Source organism: Anas acuta, chromosome 13, assembly GCF_963932015.1.
Source record: "Anas acuta chromosome 13, bAnaAcu1.1, whole genome shotgun sequence".
NCBI lineage: Eukaryota > Metazoa > Chordata > Aves > Anseriformes > Anatidae > Anas > Anas acuta.
Genome location: NC_088991.1, coordinates 3,855,638 through 3,874,896, shown reverse-complemented (window position 1 = coordinate 3,874,896; position 19,259 = coordinate 3,855,638). Strand labels below are relative to the sequence as shown.

The 19,259-nt window shown below is 41.9% G+C and overlaps 1 protein-coding gene across 7 annotated transcripts in view; it reads left to right on the top strand.

Moving 5' to 3' along the window:
* The window catches only part of DCX (doublecortin), a 95,738-nt gene extending 82,356 nt beyond the window's left edge, over nt 1–13,382 (top strand). For all 7 annotated transcript variants that reach the window (XM_068696527.1, XM_068696526.1, XM_068696533.1 and 4 more), the window contains one exon: nt 1,432–13,382. In XM_068696527.1, coding sequence (XP_068552628.1) covers nt 1,432–1,488 — 57 coding nt within the window. In that variant the 3' untranslated portion in view covers nt 1,489–13,382. The remainder of the gene's footprint in view (nt 1–1,431) is intronic.
* The last annotated feature ends 5,877 nt before the right edge of the window (nt 13,383–19,259 follow it).

Genomic DNA, 19,259 nt, shown 5'->3' with positions numbered 1-19,259 from the left:
ATTGGGAGAGCCTGGGGTGGACTTTTGGCTTCTCGAAAATCAGATCCTTAAAATATTCCCAACATATGGAGAGGCTGTAGTCACTCACCCTTCCTTTAACAAAGGCATAGCTTAATCCAGATGAAATCTTCCCCCCCCCCCCCCCCCCCCCCAGGATTTCACTCTGGTCTCAGCTGCTTAGCTTGAAGTCTAAGGACATGCACCAATTTTAACACAGTGCTTTCAAATTTATTATTAATTTATAATCAAGAACAGAATCAAGCCCATGGTCTACACTCAGCAATTGCTTGTGTGTATTTCAATGAAAGTAGTGCTGCAAACTGCATCCCTTGCTTCAGCAACCAATACTTTCTGAACACTGTCTCATTCAGGGCGTTGGATATTAGGATTGGCTTTCTAGTAAAGATGAGTAAAGCTCACCTATAACATTTTATGTATGTTTTCAGCTGGCTGACTTAGGATCTTTCCAGTGAAGGCCGTAGAACATTTATAATAGATGGTGACTGCTGAGGGCAAAGCCAATCCATCTATGAGCTAAATTAAGCCAATCAGAAAACATGAATGTGGCATTTTAGGTTCCCAGAATATTCATGCATCATTGTTTTCCTCCCAGGAGCAATTTTCCACTTATGATGAAATCACTTTTCTCTTTTTCCCCTAAAGCTCAAATGGTAAATGCTTAGAATGAGTTCACCACAAAGTCATATTTTACCTTGTCTTATATCAAGATGGCTGTGAATTCCCTTTCTGTGTATTTGTGCTTTGCTTCATTTTGCTCAGTTATTCCAGGGGGAGGGGATGTGTGTGTGTGGGGGGGTGATGTCAAGGTTCAAAAAAGTCCAAAGAGAGCTTTAGTCCTTAGGATGGTGGTATACCTAGTTCTGTGCAAAACTTCAAAGAAGTGGAATAAGATGGTTACCCAGAAAGAGACCTTGAAAAAGTTTATATTCAGTGTTTGATCCAATGCATATACTTGGGATTATGTTCTTAACCCTTCTGAACAATCAGAAATGGTGTAAAATAAAGAATAAATCACAAAAGGTGATATTCCTAGAGATTTGTCCTAAGGGTAGCTGTCAAATAAAGGTAAGACTTGTTATTGTGGACTTAAGTTCAGTGAGACCTGTTTAAGGAAAGATTCTGTTCTTTCATGGATGTACTGCAATGGACACATTGATCCAGAAGTGATAATAAAATTCTTCTCAAACTTTTCATTAAACAGTCCTCTTTCTTTTGGTACCAAGGTGCACCTGCTCTGCTGTGCAAGTAACCTGCCTTGATCTAACTGGATAACTATCCAGTAACCAATGCATGAGAATTCCACACTGTCCCCTCAGCTGCGCAGAGCTGGACCACTTGACTGTCTCCTTGTGCATGACCAGAAGTGGAAACTGATTGTGTGAGTTAACATTTTTTTCTTTCTTCCCACAGGACTTGTATCTGCCTCTGTCTTTGGATGACTCTGATTCCCTTGGAGATTCCATGTAAAGCGACACGAAGATAATTGTCCATATTGCGAGCTATGTTTAAGATACAGTAGAGTACTTCTGCCAAAATAAGCAGATAGGTGACTGGTGCTTTCAAATCAGACAAAGGACACACAGTTATATGTCATTTTTTTTCTGTGATTTATCCTCTGTGCCACAAACCAACATTTGCCAGTCTATAGAGATAGAGGGATACCATTCTTCTAATAGGGATGCAAAATGGATATTGCCAGCAATTTTGGGCCAGTATGCCAACGATCCTGTGTATTTCCCATTTTATTCTATTATTTCTTCTGCTGCTGCAAATATGTAATTTTCCTAATGATAGTAAAGTAGCTCCCCCTGGTATGGGGCAAATCAATTTTTTACTGACCAGTTTGAAAGCTCAAGTAAAGCACATTCTATTCTTTACCTGTCCAAACTGCCAACATTTGCTTGCTCACCTGCTCCTCATTTGCAGCTCTGATTTTAGAACCTGCATACTAACTAGTACTGTTTTTATTGTTACAGGGCAGGAAGGGAAATGACTTATTAGTTTCATGCTTAATATGCCAGCAGAAGCTTGGACGAGTTTAGGAATGGTTGCATGAGACGCTAAGTAAGGTTAGTGCAAGAGTGATTCTTCAGATATTGAAATACTGGGATTTGTTAAATGATTAATCAAAAAAATAAAAAAAAAACAAAACAAAACAGTTTCTGGAGCTGAAGAGCTTTCACATATGGTCCAAAGACACTATTAGCTGGTAACAAATTTTTATAATTACCCTATGGTATCTCTCTATCTCTGTTTATAACAGTAATGCCTTTTGAACAGCCAACACTGAAAACACTGTGAAAATTTGTTTTCAGGTCTGACATCCTATAGGTCGCTTTTTATAGCAAAAAAAATCAATACACTTTTTATAAAGGAAAACCTTGTATCTGTGTTTTGGGAGTAAGGATTCAAGCTCCTTCTTTTTTATAAAAGCTGGTAATTTTGTTTTGTTTAAAAAAACACATTCAGAAAAATGTACAAAAAAAAACCAACCAACAACTGCAGAACAGTAATAACAACAAATCAGTTTAGAAAACTTGTCATCACTGCCAAAACAGACACTTGTAGGGGAAAAAAAGTTAATTCAAAATATTGAATGTTTTGATAGTTTTTGTAATGTTTAAGACTACGTATTTGGTTTTTTACACTTCAGTATTCATAACTATGGCCAGATTCTCTACTTATATAACAAATAGAACTTTGTGGTGTTCAAAAACACGTATTTTAAGAAACTCTTCTATCTGATAAAAGCAAACTTATTGTATTTAGAGAAACCTTTCGCTTTTATTAATCAGTAATGACTCCTACAGAATGCAAAGTTCATCTATTCACGCAGGGCTGGTGGTTTTTACTACGCCGAAGCTTTGTCATAGGCTAGCTGGCATTGCCTCTCTTTCTCATGGAATAAGCTTTCGATAAAACTGATTATTACAGATCTTTACTTAAATGAAGTCCGTGCAATCAAATCTTTCTTTGTTGCTCTATTTGCCTTTGTTTCAATGTATACACCTACTCCTTATTCTCTTGCAACCCCTTGTGATTAGAATGAATTATAATGTTGTGATGTTTGATGCTATATGAATGCTGGGTTGTTCCCAAAGCCACTCCACATTTTGTTTGCTTGCACTGCTGGTATGAAACAATCTGTGCAGGCTGTGTCTTTATATGTGATGATACATATAAGGCAACTTAAAAAAGATGCATCTGAGAGAGGACAGAATCGGGAATTACCACGGGGTAAGAGTTATGCACCAAATTTGCACCCTGTAGTTTTAGTGCATGATCATTTACACACAGAGTTTTGCACAAGAAATCGTTGGTGCCCACAAATAACTTCATTGAATTGAGTAATTTGCTGACTATGCGACTGCTAAATGAACATTTCACCTGTTGTATATAGCATTCTGGTTTCAGTTCAAAAGGCTAGAGGCTCATGTTGAAGCTCTGGAGTGTGTGGGGGAAAGGATGGTATTGTGGACCAAGCATAGGTGCAGTAGTCAGGATGCCGTCATTCGAGCTTTGGCACTCCTAGATTTAGTGTCTGGACAGGGGCAGGTCTCTTAGTAACTCTGTGCCTCAATAGGTCTATCCGTCCCTACGGGGATAATACTGCTCTACCTCACTGGGGGTTGTGAGTCCAAATGTTGGTTAACATTTGTCAAGTGCTTTCAGATCCTCTAACAGAAGGTGCTCAACTGTTCTGGGTGCAGATTTGGTTATGGGTGCTAATTTTTGGCTGTTTAATCTGCTAGGTGCTACTGTAGACACCAGTCTTGAGAAAATATGGCTTTTAAAGTACCAGGATATCAAAGGCCAAGGTTATGCCAACAATATTATTCATTAGAGCTTTTGTCTTAACAAAAGCTTTAGTGAGACAAATAATTTAACATGCTTTTACCCTCGCCTCTGTTCTGCTGATGGTAATCTGAGTCTCTCCCCAGTTTCTGCCCTTCCAGGGACCCTGACTAGTAGTCATGACTCTGCCTGTTAAGAGATGATGGACTTGGACTCCAGTCGGAGGTGTCACTTAGTGACACAGGCTGTTCCCTTCACAGCCAGGGACAGCATGTCCTGCCACCTTCCTGTGAGCCCTCCCTAACCCAGGAGACCAGCCATGAAATTAGATTTAGGTTCTCTTACTATTCAGTATAGGACACTCACCATAGGTCCACCAAGAAAACCTAAATCTTTGATATCCAAAAGCAGACTGAAGTGCTAGAGCTGATGGTGGTATGAAAAGAGCCCAAAATGTGCTTTCATCCAAAATCCATGAGTTCAGTTTGTATACATGTAAGATAAAGCAGAATGCCAAAGGGCGAATGAACCTTTGGATGGAAAGATGGTTGTTGAGAGGTGGTTCCTTTTCTTCCTGCCACAAGTAGCGTTTGGTTATTTAAAGATGCTCTTCCTTGTAGAGCATGCTAAAGAATGTTAGGTCTTCCTGAGCTGTACCTAGTGACATATCTAAAACCTGATCCTGTGAGTGCTGCCTTGGGAGTAGAGTTTTGTTTGCACAAGTATCATCCTGGGGCGGGGCTGAGCCCAGTAATTCTTTCAGGGGACTAGCATGGGAACTTGAAAAGGCCTAAAAGAAGAAGAAGAAAAAAGAATCTTCAGTGGGAGAAATAGCCATTCAAACCAGCAAAAGCCACAAAGAAAACAGGGTATGAGGTCAAACTCCCCAGTTTTAAAAAGCAATTTTCTAGGTAGAAATGCCTGGGCAGTAGAAGTCAGTGAGCATTTCAGCTGTAACATAGAGTTAAGTCTGTATTAATGCCAATATTGCATGAGTTCTTGTACAGAAATGCATGTGGAATGTAGAGTACATTCACCACTAGGTATCTTTGGCTTTATAGGATCCCTAAGATAGATTTGAATACAAAGAGAAACAATGCACAGGCATCATACCTTAGTCATTTAAATATAGGTATAGCCCTGATTCAGGAAAGAAGTTAAAGACATGCTTAAATTTTAGTACATGCTTTACTCCTCTTGGTTTTTCACAAGATGTAAGCTTGGGTTTGGTCAGAAGGCTTTCCTGAACTGGAATGAATTAGGAATTAGTTTCAATATATTATAATAATTCCAGACCTTATGAGAGATCCTGGAGCACGTGATAGTAATTCCACCGTATACTCCAGAGTTTACTTTTTTATTTTTTTTTCTACTTTTACAAGCACATAAAACACCACAGGATATGAGGATTTGCCATATTAATTCTGCTATAAAAACCCTGTCTAATTTCCCTCATGAGGCTGCCTTTAGTGTTTTCAGAGATTAATTGAATCACTAAGACTATATTGTTTTAAAACAATACAGTATTTAAAAACAAACTGGAGAGACTCTTAAAGTGGTACGGAGCTTTGTTTCTGTGAAATTTACTTTTATTTATTCAATATCCAGTATAATCTAACAGATTTGCATATAAAACAGTAAAAATACCTATTTGAGACACATAATCATTAAGAGAGAATTAAAGCAATCCTCCAAGCACTGAGAGACTGATGTATTTCACATTCATACATTCAGTGATGGTCTTGACTGGAGAACATGAGGACAATGCAGCAAAATTCTTGAGCGTTAGGATTTTTGTCACTTGTAAAACATTTATATTCTGAAATTTCTGAGTTGAAGTCCCCTCTGAGTTAATTCAGTTCTACCAGCTAGATAGCCAACCCAGTCTCCATTCCTTGATGTAATTTTGAAAGAGTTTGGTAATGGAATTCTACCTTGGTCCGCTCTGCAGAGGGAGGTGGAAATAGCTTTTGCTTACCATTGTCTGTGTTTCCAGTATCTGCACACAATTTACAGTCTTGTCAGAATGTGGAAACACTTAACTCTGTTATTTTCATAGGCAACAGAAAAATAATTCTACTTAGAAAAGAACTTCCACATCTCCCTTTCTCATTTAGCTAACACAAATATGCATGCGAAGAATCACACACAGTCTAGATGTTATTTCTCTCATTTCCTTGAACAGTGCTTTTGAAAGGAAAAAAGGGAGTTAGGACCAAAACTTGTGGCTTACAGCAAAACAGTGTTACACCCAGGCATTTCTAATAGGAAATACTGGTATAAAAGTGTTCATTTCCTGTTATTGAAATGGATACTGATGACATTTTATAGGATGCCTTGTGTTTGCTTTTTCACGTCTTTGAGCTCAGTGCTGGTCTTATTGCAAGTTAAAGAAAACCTGGTGGAATTGCTCTGTAACACCATGCTGAGTCCCTAAAGAGACATGGTTCCAGTGACAGCCATCCCTGGAATTGCACCCTCTCTACAGGGGCATGGTATGGACCTTACAGCATGAGCCTTCTTCACTGTAGTAAGAGCACAGGTATATTTTGCCATTGACCTCAGTGGCACCCCACGTCCATTCAGGGCAATTGGAGAGTTGTCTTTGACTATAGTAGAGGCAGAATTGTTTTTAGAGAAAGGAAGAAAAGATAGCCAAGTAAATTAGGTATAAAGTTAGTCCAGAAAGTGTCTCCTCAAGCTAAGACAATCCACAACCAGAGAAAAGCTACAGAGAGGTGCGTTTACCACACACAAGGTGCTGATCATGACCAGGACAGAATGAAATGGTTTCTTTAGTGGTAGTTTCAGCTTGAAGTTATTTTTCTGGTTGCTGATGGAAGAAAGTCAAAATAGTATTTGGGACTGGTAATGTTGTTTGTAGAAATAAATGAACGGCACAGGATGAAGATCTTTTTCTGTTTATATAGACAGTGTGATGTCAGTCCAGGCAACAGGATTAGTGCTTTATACAAGATACCTTAGAAGAGGTCCAGCTGAAAGACCACCTTGGTGTACTGAGACCAAGGAGGTTAAGTCTTTAAGTGCCTTCCAACATGCTTTGGGCATCAGAAGTGGGACTACACGTGTGCCCAGCAAGGCCTAGGTAAAATGGCCTTGTCAAAGCGGACAGGACAGACTGCTTGATTCCTGAGCCTCATGAGATGGTTAGCCCATCTCACATTTATGTAACTAGCTCTTGAAGGTGACTGTCTCCAGGATCATGGATTTCTTCTGCCTGATGCCTCTGTCCCATCCATATGAACTTGAGCAGGCCTCTCCATGCTATCTCAGGAAATGTGAAAGCTGAGCCCTGTGTCTCTCTACATCGATGGGGCTGAGCTTGGGTTCTGCTGCATCAGTCATCAATACTGTTATTCAGGTATTCTTCACCAGCCCTCTTTGCAAAAGACTGAGGACAGCATGCCCATAGACCCCTTTGGATTTTGTTGTTTTGTTTTTTCCCTCTGGAAAAAAAAACACAAAAAGAGTAATTTCATGTTTTCAGGTCCGGGCTAAGCTGACAAAAAAAGAAAAAAAAAAAAGTAGTGTCAACAGGGAGATGCTCAGAGACTGTAAGTGGATGGATGGAAAGGCTTTTTTCAGCAATGTCATTGCACAGCTGTTCTGACAGAACCCTAGTTGCAGGGTGGGGTAGGGGTTCTCCTTCTGCAGGTGAAGATGCAGAACTCTGGGGTCACAGACCACGATCCATCTGTCAGGACATTCTGTTTAGAGAAGGTTAAAAACACTGACACCAATTTTCATCCACTAGATGAACTTCGGAGCAAATGAGAATCAAACCTAGTGACTGCAGCACAGGGATTTCAGAGCCATTGGTCTTTGGCATAACCATGGGCAGCTCAGTTCTCCTTGTGCCATGGTGTCCCAGTGGATAAAGAGCTAACCACAGTCCTTAACCTCTGTCTGTAAGGTGCTGTGAGATCAGCTCATACAAAGAGCTACAGAAGAGCTAGCACAAGAGTGAAGTCTGAAAATTGTACTAAAGTACATTATGGGGCGTTGTCTTTCACAAGCGTCTAGGTCTCTCGAAACTGTGGTGTAAAAATGCTTCATTATTTTACTCACGGTGACAGACAGATGCACGTTTCTAGTTCCCCCCAAACCCATGGAGGAGCCAGCAATGCTCCTGAGAGCAAGGCTACATCCAACAACCAAATTCCCTCACTTGGAGCTGCCACCTCTGGCCTGAATGAAGTCCCCTGATGCTCCTTTTTTTGTTGCATGTACATGTACATAGCAAGGGGCAATGCACGTTACCATCCCAAATGAGGGCCGTGGCTTTGTAAACGATGAACGAGTCTAATGACTTCAGGGCCTTCTACCAAGAAAACAGTGGGCCTGTTGTTGAAAGTTTTCTTATTTAGAAAGTGTTCATCGCCAGATAGCTTCATGGGAAAGAGGTGCCTTTCAGTCTCTGTTGCTTGATGCACTTAGTTCAGCTAAGCAGTTCTGGCTCTTGCTCTGTAACTCACTGAACTGTAACTCACAGCTCTGAAGCCAGTTTACAGCTTGCCTAGGTCTGACAGTTTGCCACTCTGACAATTGAAGCAGGAGGATTCCCAAAGGGAATTAACAAATCTTTGCAGCAATTAGAGTCTGTCAGCTGAAAAAGGAAAGCTGGCACCACTCGAGAAAGATGCCATGATGGCCAGTGTCACAGTAAAAAAAGAAAAAAAAAGACTTGTTTCCAAGAGGAGTGGTAGGGGGCATTTGTTAGGAGATATTTACTGAGCGATGAAATGAGCTTTAACTTCACAGAAAATCAGATGGAAGGGAGAGCATGAGGCAGAGCACTGGAAACATCAACACCACTGATGAATGGGAATAAAAAAAGATGAGAGCCAAGAAACTTCAGGGAGAAACAAAAAGGGAGGCTGGGGCGAGCTGAGGATCTACAGCTTGGGCCTGGATGGAAAAGCAGCAGGGGTTCCTGGCTGCATGGTGAGGGAATTATTGCCCCTGCAGGTATCTAAGCCAGGATGCAGGCTGTTTGCCACAACACTGTGTGTCCCACTCCCATGGCAGAAATAAGGTCACACTTGGCTGCAGGCAGGAGATCTTGGTTTGAAGTTCCTCCTGTGTCCCTGTTTTTCTCCCCTGCTGGCTTGTGGATGTTCATGTCATCCCTAAAAGGGTACAGGGGAAAATCCAGCCCTTTGATGAATGACAGCAGCAGCTGGTGGTTTGGTTTTATTTTTATTCCTCCTTATTAGATCAGAAATAGATATTAATCAGCATGCCCTGGCTCAGAGGAGGACGGGCCTGGCACACTAGGGAATTTTAAGACATGTATGAGAGAATAATGAGGGCATATCTGAACCTCCCGGCCCTTCCCATAGAGCCCAGCAAATTCTGGAAGAAGTGGCACCCTCTTGCCATCAGGGTGATAAGCCAAGACAGGCTCATGGAGCAGGTTAATGTGAACTGCTGTGCAGGCAGAAGGTCTGATGATGATCTTGTCCATGAAATCCCTAACCACAGATGTGAGAGCTGTTGCGTTCAATAAATCAATAGGAAGGCCGTGCTGAACAAGCAGATTTGTGTTTAACACTGGTTTTCTCATGAGATCTTTCTCCTAAATTCAGCGGAGTTACAGTGCTTGTGAATTCAATCCTAAAAGGCAAAACAGATGATTTCTTTGAATGCATTTTTTGCTGTTTACTCTCAGACTTTTTATTCTTTTTTTTTTTTTTTTTTCTTTTTTCTTTTCATAATGATTGCAGCTCTTTGCTTCTGTAGATTCTCTGACATTCTCTATACACAAGTGAAACCCAATACACCTAATTCTCTGTTGCTTGAAACTGGCAGAAGCTCCTCTGTAATTAAGGGAGCTGAACCCATTTGGTCCAAGGTTGGTCTCCTGTTTCAAAGATTGATTACTGTCAATAATTCTCATGTGATTGATTAGTTAAGTGCAGATTCAGTTTCCTGGCTGCAGACTTCGCGAGAAAATCACATTGAACCCAGCTAGAAGATGATTCTTGCATGAGTCTCTAATAAGAAGTTATATATGGGAGAGATTTTGTATAGTTTTAATGTTAAAGCTGAAATACTTTCATTTGTTGAAATTCCATAAAACTTTTAAGATTGGAAATTAAACAAGGAAAGTAGCAAATTATGGTTTCCCCTGCGTTTTCTAGTCCTAAAAAGCATTGTCTTTATCTTGCTTTCTCTTGCTTCAGTCTACTAATAGACACGCCCCAAGCCCAGCAGATTTATGGAACTAGAAATAGCATTTCTATTTCTTCCAGTATTTTTCCACCCTAATCCTAACTAGTGCCAAGCAGAATAGAGATTTATGGTTGGCTTGGTTTTTAGAGAAAAATATCACCAAAAGTCTCTGAACATAAAAAGGAAGGTTCAGTTCCTTTTAAGTGACTTATCTAAACTCAAGGCTGCTTTTGATTCTTTCCAGGCTGGTTCTTCCATCTCTGTTTGCAACTAACACATGCCTCAGTTATATATACGAAATCAAGATTAACTTGAGTTGCATTTGAACAGTGGGGGTTGCTGCAGAACACAATGACTCCCCTGGCATGTGCAGTCAGGCTGAAACATGTTGGTGGCTCTTGCTCAGGGTGGACCCAAACTAAGTCCTGGTTCCAAACCCCAATTTTCTGAGAGATGCACGTGCAGAGTCAAACTTAGGAAATGTCTGTAAATGAGCCAGATGGATCCCCAGCTGGGGTCCAGGCCCACTTCTAGAACTGACGATTTTTACCTTTGGAGAATCCCTGTGAAACATTCAGTGTTTCTGTGTTTTCGTTTTTGCTTTGGGAAATTCCAGCGTGGCTGCTTTTCTCCATCTGCTTCCAACCATTGCACAGCAGGTATGGATGGGTCCTTAATTCACTTCCCTTTGCTGGTGGCAGTTGAAACGTGGTGATGCTCCGTCTCCCTGTCATGCTGACCACACAGTCACCGATAGGTTGTAGAACAACACACGGCTTTATTTTTTTATTTTTTTATTTTTTTTCCTCTTTACAATGGAAGAGCTTTTTCAAGATTTAGTGTGATGTCTAACAATGTGTCTCCTTAAAAAGAATGTCTAGGGAACTAATTGCACTGTTAATTGGTGTTATAGGTAAGATGAAGCAGAAGTATTGAATGTAAGAACAAGAAAGCCTGTGAGTTATAATTACATGCTGAATTCTGACATAAAATGTTGTTAGTTTGCTTCTTATTTAAATGATGTGTGATCCAAGCAGCTTTACCACCGTGGCAGTACTAGTACAGCTGTGATTATTGATTTAAACACACCCAGGGTCTTTTAGAAAGAGGAAACCTGTGTAGCCAGATCTGTTCTCTGAACTGATAGCAAATTCCCCTCCTCGATAATCTGTATTTCATGACCCTGTCTCAGCTAGAAGCACAGGAAAGGAGTATCAGCTTGCTGACCTTGCTGTTACTGGCCTTTGCCTATTTTCTTCATCACAAATATAATCACAAGCTAGGGTAAGTGGGTCTCATCGCATAAGCCCGAGCTCTTCACGCCACACTTCTCCCAAGAGCATGCCCGGCCTTCACGCACGGCCCCGCGCTCTGCAGCTCTGGGGGAGCCGCCAACCTGCCCAGAAGTTGTGTTGAGGGAGGGAGATAAGCAGCTGAACTGGAACCTGATCGTGGATTACTGTCTTAGGTCATTCATTGAGTTTGTATGAGTTCATCATTAATAACGAAGCTGCAATATAATATAACTGAGAGACCACAATGTATTTTCTATTGTCATTTAGTGGGTGGGGGTTGGAGGGGCAGCTGGGTTTAAAGTTTAGCTGGTATACTTTAAACTCCGTGTACATAACCTTGGAGGACACATGGGTGGTATGGGTTGAGTTGTTATTTTGTTGGATTGGTAAATTTCCTTTTGGTTTTGTTTAAATAGTAAGGTATTTAATTAATGACATTGTACAAAGAGCTATTAATTTAAATGATGCTTTTGTTCTCCTAAAACGGATCTATCTACACTTTCTTTTTGGCAAGCCTGCAGCAGTGCTATACATAGCATTACGTTGACTTTTGTACTTTGGGGGAGTGTGTGGAAGGGGAGGGGAAATGCTTTTCTCTTCAGACAAATAGTGTTGCCCATAGTTAACTTTCTGCTTGGATATATACCTTGATTTCCCTTTACTCGGAAGTTTTATGTGAAATTGACTTAAAGGGACAGAACAAGCAGAGGTTATGCCAAAAGATCTCAACTGTATCATCTTGTAATATATTGCAGCTTTATGCCAATGATTCCTTGCTTACCTGTACACAGTCCATGCATGTTTTGAACTAATTTTGCATTCTCCATTTGTGGTGAGTTACTTAGCATTTTAACCACCTTTTGTGCCATTCAACTTGTACAGAAAACATTTTTATTGACGTTTTAAAGGGAGGGGGAAGAAAATAAAAAACCCTTCTGCTCCCTAGTTGTAGGTAGAACTCGATTACTTAGCAAACAGATGTAGATGAGTGGTTGTAGTGTTAGAAATGTTAGCTTGCTCGTGAACAAGCTTTTGAGAGTAAATGCATGGTCCTGTACCTCTCTTCTCTTAATTAGCTTTTCCTTTCCTCCTGGAAAGATTGTCTCCCCCTCTCTCTCTATTATTCTGTCTTTGTCTCTCTCGTGGTTGTAAAGTACAGATTTGGGCATAAAATAAATTGTATACAATGAGGTTTGAAAAGCAGTTCTCAACAGGTTCTCTTGGGGAACTTATTTCTCACAGCACCCTGCCTTGGCACTTTGATTAGACTCTAACTTTCAAGGTAAAACAGATGGAGAACAGTCACCTGTTGCCTCTGCTTTAACTGGGAAACAAGTAAAATCCTTGGAAGTTTGCGTCACTGGTAAATGATGAGATCTTGCTGATCCATTGCAGCTGAGGCACGTGGCACGTGGTGTATTGGCCGTGGCTTTTGCTCCTGGTTGTTTTAGATGGGACTAGTCCCACGGCCCCTGATTTGCGGAGTTTGCACACACTTTTTGATTTTCCTGGTTACACAGCAGAAGGGGGTAGGGGAAGATATATAGGAATTATGTTGTTATGGGTTCTGCAGGCAGCTCCTTCTTCTACACTCCCAAGCCCTGGGTTGAGTATGCAGGGCTTGTTATTTAATAGCTGTGGTTCTGTTGGCAACGGAGGACAGAAAACAGTCAAAGGCTTGGTAAAGACGTGGTCACTCACAATGATGTAAGAAATGGACTTCAAAAATCCCTCAAAACCCTGCCACAAAACCACAAAATCTACCTAGATCCACACATCTATTCCCCATGCCTCTTCTCCTTTAGCAGAATTTCCTTTTGTTAGAAGATTTGACTTTCTAGAGAAAAAAATCCATTTTTGTGAGGTGTTGTGAACTGTTTTTACTACTTGTAATAACCATCCCAGGTCTGAGTATTCTTGTAACGCAATGCCATGCAGCAGAGAACCTGTCCACTTTATAGCTTTGCTCTCAATATTTGTTACTCATTGTTTTCTCATCTAAATGTACATTTGCAAGATGTGTGTAATGTCATTTTCAAAAAATAAAATTTGGTTTCAATATTTAGGCCGATAAAACCTTTCTGATGCTTTTATTTGGCAAGTGTGTGTTGACTGTGGCTTATGAATTATAGCAGCACTTGTTCATTTGATACGTCAACTTCCCGAAATCTGTTCCAGTTGTGTTTGTCCAAAAGCAGAAAAAAGACTGGGGAGGAAATTTGACTGTCCTGAATTAATCAAGACCCACATCTGCCTGTCTGGAAAAGCCTGACCTGTAGAGGGCCCATCATTCTGACTAAAGGGACCCACTGCAGGAGATCCAGAGCAGCCAAGGGCAGTCCTTTCCTTGCGTGCAGCACTTCAGTTAAAAAAGGTGGATCCAAACCAGCAAGACAGGGCCCTTAATCTGACCTCTTCCATCGTATCAAGGTCTCAACAGCAAGGACTGTTCAGCCTCACACTAGCTTCGGGAGGTTTGGTGAGATTTGAGAGAGATGTTGTGTTTGTCCACACAGGCCTGAAAAAGGTCCAAGTTCTTTCACATCTGCCCTGTCAGAACCACAGTGAAGACAATAACATTCTTCCTTGTTAGCCTGAAAAATGATAATAAGGCTCAGGCCTCCTCATTTAATTATATAGTACAAGCCACTTTGCTATCTGTTTCTGCTTCGCATCTGCAGAATTTGAAGTGAATGTGCTGAGCCAGCTCTCACCATCCCTGCTGTAGATCAGGCTGCCATGAAAGAGCTCAAGTTCTTCCAACGTTTCGTGCTTAGATGGAGACCTTTATACATTTTATTTTTTTTTCCCCTGTGGTCATTGCATTTCAGCCCAAAGAGGGCTGTGCTCTTTGCCCTCTACATCCAGAGGAGACCCTATGCCAACTGGCAAAACAGCATCAGGGCAAACAATACATCGCCCCAGTTGGCCAATTACTGGCACCCCTTTGTCATTATTGTGCCATGCTTGGATGGGCCAGAAGCAGCACACACAGTACACTACTGTTTGCAATGAAAGACCACGTTAAAAAAATTGCAGTTCCCAGAATAAAACTGGTAGGAAAAAAAAAAAAAAAAAAAAAAACACCCTGAGAGCAGCCTTTTTTTGAGTGTGCATAAACTGAAACTGAAGCAAATGTTAACAGAAAGGCAGAAAAAGTACTTGAGAAAATAAATGCTCTGCTTGTGTCTTTACGCACCCCAAGAGCAAACAAAACACACTGCTGTCTTTTCTTGTGGCTACGTGTTAGATGAGGTCAAGAAAAAACATAAGAGTTAGTGCTTCTGCCTATGGAATATGTGCTGAAAATGGCAGGTTTAAAACCCTCCTATAGTTGTATGCATCCATTGCAGCTATTCCGGGGTTCTAGATAGCATTAGGCAGAAGTCTGGATGGGCATAGTGTTGTACCAACAACCAGCGCTGTCAACCAGTGGAAATGCTGCTGCTGTCTTAGCACAAATCCCACTGACACGTACGGAATTACTCCAGGTTTACAGACATGTAAACAAGAGCAAAATTAAATCTCCAGTGTCCAGCCTTCCTGCTACAACAGCCCAGATCTATACAGAACTGTTTGTCAGGTATCCATGAATATAATGTTTCACCAGAGCAGCAAACCAGTGTTTGCTTCCAAAAGCTCTAGGTTGAAGCACGCTGGCCCCATGCGGTGTCAGTTGTTAGGACAGAAATAGATGCTTTGGCCTGGTTGGGAAACCTTTGGCTGGTCTCTTGACCTAATCTCCATTACTCGATGCTCAGCCATGGCTTGCTGTACAATATGGTTCTAATCAAAGAAAACACACTTTTTGCCTGTCAGACTTGCCAGCTGCACATGATCCAAGTTTTCTGTGGTCGCTGGCCTTAAATTCCAGCCCAAAATATGGCAGCCAGACCAAGGGGAATAGAACATTGGCTGGGCTCTGTCAGCTTAGCTCTGTGAAATGCTGAACACAGCTGTAGCATCAGCTCTATGGCTTTGGGCTTACGTGGTGATGTTTAATCTTCTCTCTTCTGTAAATAAAACACCTTTAAGAGTCAACAAATCGAGATCTTTTACACAGTTTCTCTGGCTGCTTGAGCTCTGTCCTCTGTCTTCCACAGCAGCCATCTGCTCTGCTGCCCCGGCCTTTCTCTCAAGTGTACCTAAACTTCAAAAGTACATTTTTTGTGCAAGTTTCACCTTTACCATAATGCAGGTCCTGCACACCTACAAACAGATGGAAAAAAGAGTCCACTGGAAAAAAGAGTCCACTGGAAAAAGTGCCTTTTTTTTCCTTTTTTTTTTTTTTTCTTTTTTTCTTTTCTCTAAAGGCACCAGATCCGTAATACTTAATCTTACAGCCCCCAAAATAAATAAGAGAAGTCCAATGATTTGAAATTCTTAGGCTTTCAGCCCTGTATTTGCAACACTGCTAACATAAGTAATACTCCGTGTAAGTAAGACTCACTTACTCAATAAGTAAGACTCTGAGTGGCGTGTTGAATTACAGATGGTCTCCTTGTGTTAGGCCTTAGAAGATTATCAGCTGTTTATGTGTAAGGGAGCAGGAGTGATGTTCTATGCAGTATGCTTTCAATTACCACATACACGTCTTTGACACTGAAAATAACAACAATCACTCATTATTGATTTGTATTTTTTTATTCACAGGCAGGTCTACCGAATTTCAAAATTCCCATCAAAGTTTTACACAAATCTGTTCTCCCTGAGATCCCAGGAACACCCCACTTCCCAGCGACTGTGACTGCTCCTCCCAAACCTGCACGTAGCACGTGTTAAATGATGCAAACATTTTGGTTCAGTTTACGTTGCTCATTGGGGTTATACTGTAGAATAGTAAGGCACCAAGTACCTCAAGTCCCATTGATCCGCCTGGGGGTAAAAAGCATGAAAGATTTTGCAAGACGTGTTTTACCTTTGGATGGAGCAAGCAGCGATGGGGAACAGCTCCAGTGAACCGCTCACAGCCTGAATACAGCAGGACAACTGGAGCCTGCAAAGCCCCCGGGGGAGCACCTCTCACTGTAGGCAACACGGTGCTGGCCCGGTGGGGCCATCCCCTCCCGCTGGCCTCCCTCATCCCCACCCCTGCCCAAACTGCAGTTTCCAAGCCACCAGCTACAGCCGGGTTCTGCTGGAGTGGTTTGTCATTGTGGAGAAGCACCTTCTCCCAAGGACATTCTGCTGGTATGTTCGAGTCCAGCTGGGACGCTGATGTGGTGCAAAGCAGCGGTATACACAAGAGACAGCAAAGGATGCTAAATAAGTCAAAATAAATCACTTGTGCTGGAAGCCCACTTATTTTAAGCATAGGTCTTCCCAGTCAGTGTGCCCAAATGAGTGTTGGCAGTTGAACAGCTGTTTGGAAAAAATTTTAGTTGTTTTCTTCTGACAACCATGCTCCAGCCACGATGCGTATGTCATCTTCTAATTCAAGTGTTCAGAGTGTGCTTTTAGCACCCAAATGCAGTCATGGGAAGTGCCATTAAGGTGGTTAAACTTCTGTTCTTCTAGCCAACGTGACAGAGTGTCAGCCAGGAACGCAACTGGAGCTGAGGAGGAAAAGGTTATTTCCGAAGGTCCCTTGCAGCACGTCCATTCAGTGCCACAAGCTGCCACTCACGCAGCACTGAGGTTTCACAGCAGTTTCACTGCTTCTAACGCTGTGTGGAGACTGACAGTCAATCAAAGAAGGACTTTAGATCACTGGAAGTGATGCTCAGCATCTGTGTTCAGATCTTGGTCTTCCTGAGCCCAGAACAACAAACTGACTGTTTGGTCTCTTTTCACTGTATGCCATAAAATTTTGTGATTTTGAAAGTTTCTCTCAGAGGTGGTAACTGCAGGCTGGCTGCTTGCTGATCTTCAGGCAACACATCAGTCATCAGTCAGTGTCTTGTCGACCTTCAAAACCAGAGACGTCCGAAATGATATGAGCACTCGGTCCTCCTGGGAGCTGCAAAAACACATTAGTGGTCTGAATGCCCCGGCGGCAGCACTTTAATTATATCAGTGCTTTATCAGTCCCATTCAGCTGACCTGCATCTTTAGTTATCTTAAAAGCTTAAGAAAATATGGATGTAGAAGACGTGATTAAGAGCCTGTGTACATCAGACAGTGGGATACAGCACAGAGAGCTGAGCTGCACAGCCCTGCAGCTCTAGCTTGGGTCCTGAAGGCAGCACGGGTGCATTGCATGGCTGGCTGCTGCAGCACCGCACTGATGTGGCCACGGTGCTCTTGGCACACAAGGATCACTGTAAAACTGTTGAGCCTTTTGTCAGGGAGCACCAGAGCAATCAAAAGACCTTCTTTCCATAGGCAGGGGAACACAGGGGAACACAGTTGCCCTCCCCTGGGAACAGGAGGAGAGACAAAGATGCCCTTCTCTGACATATACGGCCCCAATTCTGCTGCAAAACAAGGCAGCAAAGCCAATCTGAGCTTGTATTAACACAGTGCAGCAGCCTGACTGTAATAAGTAGAAAAATTCTCAGTGAAGATAGGAATACAGTAACAGTTCACGGCTAAATCTGTAATCAGTCTGTAAGTTATGATTCTTGCAATACTGCTTAGAAAGCTGACTCAACAGGATGCACTAATAGGGTCTTGATTAATAGCTTACCAGCCTGGTCTTTGGAGAACAATGCATTTGTGCACTCAGGAAAGAAAATCTTTGGAAGACGCTGTTCTGTCACAAATTGTTCATGCTTTAATTAAGAAGTCCTCATCAGGGAAGAAGATAACTATGCGATATGTGAATGGAGTAACACAGCGGATCTGTAATGAAATCAACTCTCAAATGAGGTCGCCCACCCATGTACTACTGTGCGCATACAGCAGGAAGATGAGCCAAATGCGGTGAGATGAGGCCAAGCTTTTGTAGCTCTGCAAATGAATAGGTTGTCCTCTGGGTGGGAAGGGGAACTGAAAGAGGATGCAGTGCAGTTACATGCTGGAGAACTTGACAATGAGGCCCAGTGTGTCCTCCTGTGCCCTTCTCAGAGCTCCTTTTAAAGGACACTTTTCTTATGCTAGCATCTCATACTAAGCACTCCAGGACAGGCTCCCAGGCACACATGGACAAGCACAGCATCCCCCTCATTGCTTATTCCATTAAAGTATACACTAAAAAACACCCTTCTGTCCCCTTGACACAGATTCAGATAGAGAAAAAACAAGCCTGCCCTTAATATCTTTGATCTTGAAACCTTAATGACTCAAGACACTTGCTGCTGGTCAGAAAATTAGAACCACTGTGATAAAAAATGCCAGGTCATAGAACAAGGAAAAGAGTAATTAGAGCACCAGGCTGCAACTCGAGAGAACTGGTTTCAACTCCTGACACAGCCACAGGTTTCTATGGGACACGGGGAGTCACCCACGGTCAGAAGCAACACTTTCGGCAGATGCCCCAAGTGGGCTTAGAATTTCTTTGGGTTTCAGCTGCTGGTGGGAAGGATAACCACTGTCTGAGACTCTGCATAATGAGTTTTACATGTGAAACTAAAGGAGCTGCCGAGAGTTATAAGTACTGGAGATCACGAGCACTATCTGTTGAGGAGCTGGGATCTGAAACTGCATGAAGACAGGCTTGGACCTATTTCCAGTGGAAAACTTGGACCTATTTCCAACCTACTTCACTTCAACGTAACACCTTGGTAAATAATTTGCATATCATAGTGGCTGACGTGATGTAGGAGGTTGAAACGTATATAGATTTATCCATTAACGTAAGAGAGCTCCCAAACACAGAAGCTTGGGATCCTTTCAACCCTGGGTTTAACAGTAATGAGAAAGGAAAGATTAGGCACTGTGTTTTACCTCTGTTAAATAAAATAAAGGCATTATATGGTCAAGTCTTCAAGGTAAAACCCTCATGGGCTCCACAGCAGATGTAAAATGCTATGAGCGCTGCTAGCTCAAAGTGTCCTAACTGGGGAAACTGCA